Source organism: Vidua chalybeata, chromosome 22, assembly GCF_026979565.1.
Source record: "Vidua chalybeata isolate OUT-0048 chromosome 22, bVidCha1 merged haplotype, whole genome shotgun sequence".
In the NCBI taxonomy this organism is placed as follows: Eukaryota; Metazoa; Chordata; class Aves; order Passeriformes; family Viduidae; genus Vidua; species Vidua chalybeata.
In genome coordinates this window covers 4,231,013-4,241,306 of record NC_071551.1, presented here as the reverse complement: position 1 = coordinate 4,241,306, position 10,294 = coordinate 4,231,013, and the positions used below count along the sequence as shown (strand labels likewise).

The 10,294-nt window shown below is 45.9% G+C and overlaps 1 protein-coding gene across 4 annotated transcripts in view; it reads left to right on the top strand.

The window, feature by feature from the left end:
• The first annotated feature begins 607 nt into the window (after nt 1–607).
• CAMTA1 (calmodulin binding transcription activator 1) overlaps nt 608–10,294 on the top strand; it is a 237,283-nt gene continuing 227,596 nt past the window's right edge. For all 4 annotated transcript variants that reach the window (XM_053962596.1, XM_053962597.1, XM_053962594.1 and 1 more), the window contains exons 1-2: nt 608–719; nt 3,371–3,464. In XM_053962596.1, coding sequence (XP_053818571.1) covers nt 3,398–3,464 — 67 coding nt within the window. In that variant the 5' untranslated portion in view covers nt 608–719; nt 3,371–3,397. The remainder of the gene's footprint in view (nt 720–3,370; nt 3,465–10,294) is intronic.

Here is a 10,294-nt window from a genome sequence, read left to right as displayed (position 1 = left end):
GAGGGACTGAGGGAGAGAGCGAGGCGGGAGCACGGACCGGCACCCACCGGCACCCACCTGCTCTGCCGCGCTCCGCTCCGGCCACGTTGCCCCTCGTTCTTCGCCCCGGCACTCTGAGGCGTCTTTGCCGGCGCGGTCGCTCCGTACCCCAGCGGCGGCTGTGGCGGTGTCGTGGGTGCCCGGGGACTCCGTCCGACCCGCTCCCGGGGGATAGCGGGAGGGAGGGCGATCGCTGGTGCCCGTCCCCGGTTCCTCTCCCGGTGCCCGTCTCGGTGCCGCAGGGCCCTCGGTACCTGCCTAAAGGGCAGTCGCTCACTCCGGTCATTGACGGGACCTGTATGTGCAGACGCTGCCACGAGGCCTCTCTCCCCGCTAACAAGAGGGCGATTTCCGTGCTGTCACCATCGAGTCGCTATTCCGTGAGCGATTCCCGGCTCCGGCGGGGCTGGCGGAGGGCAGCGGGGAAGCCCGGCAGCCCGGTAAAGCGGAGGGTCCCGGGGCAGATCTGCCTGCACGGCGCCCGAAGGCGAGCACAGCTGAGCTCAGCGATGTCAGACCCACGGGCACAGCGCGGCTGGCAAGGGCACACCGTGGGCAGAGCGTGTGCTCCTTTGTCACCAGCAGATCTGGAACAGTTTCCCTTGGATCAATAACGCTGCTTTGGCTTTTGGCGTAGAGAACACGGCCCTGGGGTTCACGCTGTGCTGCCCTCCCTGATGGTGGGTTAACTCCCCAGGCCCGGCCAGTACCGAAATGGAAGGGAAATGCCCCTAAAGTGTGCAGAGCTCGGAGATTTTAGCAAAAAAGGGCTGCCCAGCTGGTCTGCTAACGTGAGCCTCGTTTAAAGTGTGCTGGTGGACAGACTGGGTATTAATGCTAACGTTGTCAGGAAGAAAAATAAGGCCTTTCCTGCTCATGTATGGATGTTGCCCAGTGGCTGGATCTGATAAGTGTGTGGGGATGCTGGAATGGTTTTTGGGTACTGCTGTCTGTAAAGACCAGTGTTTGAAAGACCACTAAGCAGCCCAGTGTGAAGCTGGAACTAAATTCCCATTTCAAAACTCAGCTAGTCTGCTTTGGATGTTATCTTCATGTCACTTTTATTTAAAACCAGGAACATTTTAATATTTAATAAGTTTTTTTTTCCTCTACAAGGGTAGTTAACAAGGAAGTATTGATTGTGTTATAGCAGTTCCCCTGCACTCCTGGTGAGTGAGGTGCAATGCTTGGAACAAGAGGTGCACAAAAGCTCCCTTTCTGAAAACCATGCAGACATGGGTCTGTTCTGCAGGGAAGCACCTCTAGCACTGCTCTTCGTCAATGAACCCACCTGCTAGACAGGTTTTTTTTTTTTTTCCACGTGGTTTAGGAGTCATTGAGCCTGTGCAAGAATGCAAAGGAGATTAGAGTTGTGAGGATGCCAGTTGCCATGGCAACGCTATTTCCCATGGATTTTGGTCCTGTCGTAATTATGCTCTTTTTCTAACTGATTTGGGAGCTCTGTGATCCTTGGGGATGATTAGTGACAGAGTTACAGGGGATCCTTCCCCTCACCAGATTGATCTGACGCTTTCCTAAAAGACCCAGCTGCTTGTTGCCAACGCTGGCTGCTGTTCCCTTGCATCACAGATGATTCAGGGGAATTTTCTGGGAACGTTCCACAGGTGTCACATCTTGGCAGGGAAATATAGGAAGAGAGAAATACGAGTTTAGGGAGCTAAATATGAACTGTGCTTTCTAAGGATGTAGAGAGAGCTCTTTAAAACCCTGCGTTATAACAGAGGAAATGTAACATCTATGGCAAAAAGCTATCTGATGAGAAAAAGGAAGAAAAGAAAGAAAAGTACTTGTTTGTGCTTTACTGACTTGCCAAGGTTTGGCTTGGGGTGCAATATTCCTCTTCCCACATTGGTACTTGCAGGTGGAATCTTTGTGGTGCTGTGTGGGGCACAGTCCCTGCAGCAAGAGAAGCAGTCCCCAGGACTCAGGTCCTGGGTTTAGCTGGGCATGTGTTGTGACACTGTGGCTGCTGCTTCAGTGCTCTGTAGTAAGCTCTGAGTAGCCTTACTAGTGGTGATTCACCTCTGCTGTGGTAGAGCCAAAGATACCAGAGACCTTCATCATGGAATCTCCCCTTGCAAGTGGGCTTCATGGAGCTGCCCTCCCTGTCCCTGAGGGTGGCAGGGGACACTGTGAGGGGCCCAGTGTAGCAGATTCTCTCAGGGACTGTGATCGTGGTCTCAGCGCTGGGAACCTGTCCCCTTGCAGAGTGGGTTTGGTAATATTAACTTTAGTTCCATCGCAGCTCAATGGAGGGAAAAACTAGAAAGTGCCATAAATTCAGCTGAGCTTGTCAAAGCTGTCAAATTACCCCCTGACAAAGCTCCTGCCTGTAATGACTACACCGTCAGCTGGAGGGGATGTCTGTGATGGGGTGACAGTGCCGGGGCTCAGCACCGTTACACTTGTGATGTACTGTCATCGGGGGCTCCTGGGTGCCACTTGAGGGTGATGCTCTGAGCAGAGTTAGTTTTTAAAAAAATACCTAAAAATCTAAGGGTGTAGACCAGCATCCTGCCCTCTGTTTTCAGCCAGAGTAATGCTGACTGCTAAATTCTAGTAAAGGTCTTTCTTGGCCCCATTTGTTAGTATTAGGAGTCCAGAGAGATAATGTCTTTGCACGTATAAAAGGTGCTATTGATTTCCTGTTACTGCTGTCCTGAAATGTGCAAAGGGTGTCTATGGAGCAGTGACAATCCTCCATCACTAGCTTTATGGGAAAAGAATGCTTATTGAATCTCTTCCCATAAAATATAATCTCTTTCTCCCTTCCAGAATTTGCTGGCCCCTGTGGGAGTCCCTTATGTTATGTCTTTGAGAAAATTGATTTTTTTTTTGTCTCTGCTTTGTACATTTGTGTTTAGTCTTATTTTTAATTTGGCTCATGTGATGTGAAGGCTTCCCTAACATTAAACATGCTTTCTCAGTCTTGTATTGCTTCTCTTTCATATAGATTAATACTTTCAGAATGTTTTAAAGTAAAATAAAGATATTTGTCTGGCACAAGTCTCTCTTGTTGTTGTGGGAATTTTTTTAGTTTGAGCGAGTCATTGCCCTGCTCCTTCTCTCCAGACAGGGCTGAGGCACTGGCAGCTTTTCAGCTGCTTACAGGTAAATTTGTGGTAAGTTTCTGGAGTGAGCACACACTGATTGATCATGGCTGAATGACACCATAGCCCAGAGCACAACTTGCAATGTTGTCTGCTCAAGGAGCAAGGTGGTCTTTGAACTTTAACAGTGGCAAAAATACTGTCAGATTTGTCCTTTCCTCTGTGTAGCAATTGACTGACTATGGGATTTTTCCTTTCAGGGAGGAAACGGCAACATGAATTCATAGATGATGAGTAGGATGCCAAAGCCAGAGATGACTGTGCTCTTGAAGAAATGCTGGGTAGAACAAAAAGGTAAAAGGAACAGCTAATTGAGTGCATTTCAGAGCCTGTGGGACTTTGTGGGGTACCTTTCCTCACGAGGCAAGCGGCACACCCCCTCAAACCGGAGCTCAGTGTTCTGAATTCCCTCCTCCTCTGTTTTGCATGAAGTCCCAGTGCCACCTCTCACTCCTGGCCTGCTCTCTCTTTGCTCGGGTTTCCCCCAGAGTTGTATCATTATGTATCTAAACCCCACGCAACTCATCCTTTCCACCCTGCTCCTGCATGTGTGCCCTGGCAGGTGCAGCAGTTCTCCCTGCCCCACCAGCCTAGCAGTTACTCCACGCCTCTGCTGCCATGGTTGTGCTGAGGGCAAAAACAGAAATGAGAGCTGCACTGGACCAGTCCATTTGCAGCCAGTGTCATGCTCCAGAGGGTTGGTCAGTCAGCCATGGCCTGTCCTGCTGTGGCCGTGGCCCTGGCAGGTGCACACGGCTGCAGTGTTGGGAGTGTTCTACAAACAGGTGACACTGACAGGGCTGAATCGCTTTCTGCTGCTCTGATGCCTTTTACTGCATTTTGTGATAATGCTGTTGAGATGCCCAGAGGAAACACTTCTTATTGGCTCTTTCATTCTGTGAAATTCTCTCTGTAATGGAGGCGTGATAGTCTTCCTGGGGACTTGGGGAGGTAAGAGGCAGATTTAGTCATACCTGCAGAGCACCATGCACTAGAAAGGCCTTGTTATGCTCATCCAGTGGCAGCAGAAGTGGCTGAAGCAACTGATGAGGAGCAAGAAAATCTTCATTAGTCATGTAGCTCTCCGTGGGGTATTTTCATGCTTGTTTGTGCAGGCTGACTTAAGTCCCCCAAAAGTCAGAAGCAAATGTTCTCCTTGCAAATGTTCCAGGTTTGCAGTGATGATCTGCCTGTTGCCCCTGCCTCTCGTCTCTCTCCAGCAGCAGCTGTGTGGGACACAGGGTGTTTCTGGGGCAAGCAGAGGATCTTGTCAGTACTGTGTAATGGGTTGATATATATACATAAAAGTTTCTGCTGGAAATGTTGTTTTCAAAACAGCAATCAGGGAGGAATTACATGTAGTTCAGGTGTTCGTGCCATTTGGCCAGCCAGAGCTCTTAGGCTTGGAGCCTTCCAGCCCGATATGACAAGAGCCTGTCATGGACAGAGCTCTTTGCTCTGCCTGTGTTCAAAATATCTGCTGAATATACTCTGAAACACTGATTGACTTTTTTGGAATGGTCCTAATTTGTATAAGCTGTCGTACAGTTCAAATCTATTATTATATAATTTTTAGTTTAATAGCACCAGAGATGAGAATTTAAGGATACTAAAAATAGTAATTAGCAATTTTCTGTTATTGTCAATCCATATTTTGGGAGATTTGATAATTTTGTTAGTTCTTTTTCTGCATATGTGTATGTGAAGGCTGTTGATACATTTTTCAGTTATTTCCATAAACTTGGATGTGAATCTGTTATACTCCTTGGGTTTCAAAATTCTTCATCATCAGTCTGGAGAGCTTTGAGTATGTAAAACTGGAGAACAGCCAGTGCTGGCAGGACCTGTGTCCCTACAGGAGTGCTGGTTCCCCAGAACCAGGTCGTGTAGCCATTCCTTATTCCTCCTGGTCCCTGGCTGGGGCCCTGGTGCCCAGCCAGCACAGAGCAGTGGTGGCTACAGCACCCACAAGGCTGGGTGAAATGTGGAACCGGGAGGCTTTTCAATATTTGCCACAGTTTTGAGAGCTCAATAGATGTGTTATTTTACTGCTCATGCTGCTAAACATTGGCTCAGGGCAGTTGCATGGTGCTGGTGCTTTAAGGTGGCCAGTGGCCACTAGCTGTGCTCAGCACTGCCGTTGCCAGCTCCAGCATTGCAACACGTGCTGTCCACTCAGCAGTGGCTGGAAAGCTCCAAAAGGACCAGATTTGGCATCAGCACAATCACTTCTGCAGGCATTGTGCTTCAGGCGCTGCCAAGTCCCCGCTGCTTCTGCTTCCTTCCAGCACGTGGTATTTGGTGTGACCCTGGGGACAGACAGTAGCCTGCTGGGCTAGCTTGTGGTTTTTTGGTTTTTCCCTCAGTCGTGTCAGCATTCAGGTTTTCACTTGCAGGAGAGCGATGGGCAATATCTGTTCTGATCTGCTGTTTGTCCTGCAAACGCTGGCATCAGTGAGCACTGGCAACAGTGGGCGGTGGTGGGTGTCACCTCTCTGGTGACACGGGCTGACAGATAGAGCTCTTGAGCGAGGGAGCCTGTCTAAGGGAGAGTCACATTGTTTGGGTCCTGTAGCCTCACTGCTGATGCAAGTTCTCTTACTGAGGTGGAGCTTTTCAGAGCACCTGACTGTTGGTGTTTAGCCCATGTCTCGCAAGCAGTCAGAAGAGAAATGTGAATCACTCTGTATCCCTTGATCTGAAAGTTCAGTGCTAGTCCTTTCCTGTGATTTCTTAGCCACTGTATTTGAAGCTCTTGCTCTCAGAGTTAGAGGCAAGGCAGGAGGAGGAGATGCACGTAGAATTCCTCCAACTTTGAAATACTTGACTTGAGATAGAATATTGCATGGACCCACCAAGGCATTTTAGCAAGGCCATGCCATGTATCAGTGTTACTAGACTCTTGGGGCTGGAAGGGTTGCTAGAAGTTGGGGCTCCAAGGTTTTGTGATTTTGTCTGTGAGGTTTTATTTGGTTTGCTTTAGGTTTTTCCCCAAGAAATTGTGAATGTTTTTGAATAGTACCGTTAGTTCCTCAGATGAGCTATGAACAACCTTTCCAGATACTTGCTTTCAACAAACTTGCTATAAACCATGTAAGTGCTTTTGTGCAGATAAATTTTAGTGTCACTACTAAGAACATAAATTGGAATTTTGATTGTGATCAAAATTGGCAAAGTTTGGTCATGTGGAGCAGGTTTTACAGCGTGTGTGACAGGCTGTTGATGGACATAAGCACAGATCCAGGAGAAGATCCTGGGCTTCCTGTAAATATTCAGGTGAAGTTATGCTAACTTACTGTATATTGTTTCCCTGGCAGAGATGGCCCTTTAGATAAATGTTAAATAAACATTAAATACAGACTGACACTGTCAAAAGGAGGATACAGCTCACTTAACACTGAAAGTGGCATTTCATAGAGACCTTTTGCAATTTGTAGTTCAATAAAAACGGTAATCTGTGTAGAAATATTCTGTGCTTGCCTATTCTGTCCTTGTCTGCCAGTGCTGACAGGATTGTGTTCCTGGCTTTACCTTCGTGGTGTCCCAGGCTGAAAAACTTCATATTTCACACTCCCGAGTTCTATAAATAATTGATGTGCCTGTCTTAGCAACTGAGGATCAGCAGCAAATTGTATTATTCTGGAGTAATAGGGGTTTTCTGCATTCTATACTCCTTTTCATCTTAATTTTCACTTCACTACTGAGAGCAAGGAACTGATTTACTCCACTTCAGGAGAAAAAGTATTATTGCACTGGTATTACTGTTCCAGTCCTTCAGGGGAGGAAGTTCAGGGGAAAGGCAGAACTCACAAATGAACCCATCTCAGTGAAAACGAGTTATTTCTGTGTATTTTCTGCAGCTACTGTTTGGATATATTTCTCATTCTGTACAACTCTCATGGGTCACATGGGAAAGAATAGTTTTAAAGGTTAGATGAGGTCTAGGCAGACCTAGACAAAACCTGCTCTGTGGCTAAAACTAGTGAGAAAATATTAATCCAATCATTTTTGCTTATAAGAAGTGTTGTGTACCCTTGCTGGCAGAGCAGAAGGGTTTGTGTGATAAGGCACTGTTGGGCCACCCCGAGAGAACTGGAGCAGCTGCTCTGCCATGGTGCCATTGGGAGCAAAGCATGAGTAACTCTAGTTTGTAACACTGGGATTACTTTTCCATTTGGTTTACCTATCATAAATAATGATAGGAAAAGTCAGGGAAGTTCCTTCTCATTGTGGATTTATAACAGGGCAGAGCCCAAACGGCATGGAGTCCTTTAAAGATTTGGGATAATGCTTTCAGCAATGATGCTTTTTAATTGAAAGCTTGAGTGCTCTGTGTGTTAATGATGCTCCCTGAGGGAATCACAGGACAGACTTGCTTCACAAGAGCAAGGATGGGTTTTTGGGCAATGGGCAGTAATGGGGTGGTGCTGTCTGAGCAAACTGACTCAGGTAAATTTGAATTTGCCTCTGGCTTCTACTTCTGGAATCCATGTAATTTTGAGCACCTTCTGCCTGTTACCATCACCAGTTCTACTTCCTTTGGTTCTCCTGTTCTTCCTTTGTTGTCTTCCATTACTCATTGTTCTGTTCTCAGTGCCTGAGGTTGGCAGTTTCATACCTTGGTGACTGGTTTGGCTCCCAGATCCCTATTTATTCAGTTAAGGTAGACAGCACTCCACTTCTAGAGGAGTTGGAAAAGGTACTTGTTTAAAAGCAGGAACACAACTTTAGGAGTATAACTTCAGGGATCTTAAACACCCTTCCTGATTCGTTCCAGCTCTGCCTAGAGATCCAATCCCAAACTCACTCGTGCTGAGCTGGGAGCTGTGCATCCACTGCAGAGCCAGCACTGCATGATGGCTTCTGGCACTGAGAGTTTGCAGGACTTACACTTTATCCCTGGGAAGAAGGGTTAGGGTGTGGGGTAAGCCATTCTCAGAGAGCAGCATGCTATACAGCTTGTTACAGGAGGATGGCAGCTTAAAAGAAATTAAAAAACTAATCCTTCCATGACCCTCATTGAAGACTGCACTAAAATTCCAACCGAGGCCACGCATGACAATCATATTTCCTCCTTACACAGAACAACTCGATTGTCTTATTAGAACAGAAAGCAAAGAGAAATGTCCTGGATGTAGTGTAGGAAATTGTCTTTACTAAATCTAGCCCAGCGTATATGAGCACTATATATATTATTTGATTTTGCCAGAATTACATAAACATGGGGGAAAATTGTTAATGTAAGTTGACTACCAGGGTAAATCACAGCCTAATTATTCTTTTTTTCCCTGGCTAAAATTAGAATTTGATATAGTGGTCAATAGACATTTTCTTTAATTTTTGAGACATAATTTCTAATAGCTAATCCAAATGAATTGGAGAAAGTTGCTGCAGAATTGAAAAAATAAATTATCTGAATTTTATGGTGACTTACTGGTAAATCCCCTTAGTTGGAAGCTTTAATTTACCTCATATTTCATTTTTTTTCTCCTCTAACTGGCTTATGGGTGTATATTAGGGCAAAATGATTGTTACTTTCTTAGTGCCACTGGGCTGCTGGGAGCAAAGTGAAGGCAGACCCCAGGCTGTCTCACAGAGAGCAAAAGCCAAGGGCTACAGGGGCAGTGTGAAGGGCATGGTGGGACAGCTGCTCCCTGGCACTGCTGTCTGCAGCAAAGGCTGGCCCTTGGCACCCGTGTCTGTCCTTCTGGAGCTGTGTGACACTATACTGGAATGACTGAGGCTCCAGCACTGCAACACCCTCAGTTTCCCATCTGGAGCTAGTGCCTCTGTAGAGCATCTGTTGTTGGTCCTGTTCTTGGTTAAACAGGTAAATGCTCTGTTTTGTCTTGAGGCTACTGGTTTAAATATCCACAAACTCTTTATGGGGCTTTGCACAGTAAAACCATCTTTCCTCAGAGAGTCCATTTTAAGGAGCTGGGACTTTGGAGTTGTACTTCATTTTAGCCTGGGGTGTATTTCCTGTAGCCAGCAGAGTTTAACTCAAACTAGAGGTGATTTGAGTGTAGTCTTTGTATTTCTGAGGGAAACAAATAGGCTCAGAACTGCAGAAGGAACGGCAAGAATGATGGATTCAGAGCCCATAGTGTAGAAGGTGACTGAGCTCGACCTCCTGCTAGGGAAGTATGTGCTTTTGTCCATTCTGAGTCTGGTATCCTTAGTTCCTGGTAATGTATATTCTTTTCAACTTCCCCACATAAAATTGGACAAGTTACTTGGATGGTGGAGCGTTAGGTGGAGTATACTTCTTTGGAGAACTTTTTGGAAGAAGTGCATGTTTTGGAATATTTACCTGTATTTGCTAAACCTAAGAATTGGCAGTTGTACATCACAAATGCACTGATATGTTGTAACAGTGGGTTTGTCCACACACATTGCCTTTGTTAAGTCTTGGGTTTATTCCTAGAAGAAACACCTTTAGATTCTGTACATGGAGAGAGTAAAGGGCAAAACCATTTCATTTCTATCACGTGAAGTTTTTCTAATCATCTCTTCTCACACTTGTGAGAGTATTTTTGTGAAAACACTTGGCATTCCTTGTTCTCAATAATGAAGTAACTTTGTGCAAACAATTCACAAGAAATGGGGTTCCAATATTGTCATTATGACTATTAAACCTGTTTGAACTGTTTTCCTTTGTGCTGCTTGCCATAGCAACAGCGATGTGTAATTTGCTGAATATCCATAACAGGATATTTGAATATATTCTTAACAGTTTTACTTCTGCATATAACTCACTATGCCAAATCATCACATTAACCTAATTAACCAAGCCAGACCCACATCTGCCATGGATTGACAATTAAGAATTTTAAAAGAACTTGGTATTTCACCTCCCTTTTAATGATACCAACCCAGACACCAATCACCAGCGCAGCATTGGCTTTTATCAGTGTGCTGATAAAAATTATTCATGATTCAGACTGCACAAACTCCTGGCACATCTATTGCTGCTTATCAGCTGGATGTTGCTCTATGCGTGTGCCCCTGGAAAGGTAACAGCGAGCAAGTTTATCCCACACCATCCATGCACGGAGTCTTGTGCAGTTCAGTACCTCTCTGCCTTGATAACAATTGGTCTGAGTTTTAAACAGTGGGAGCTG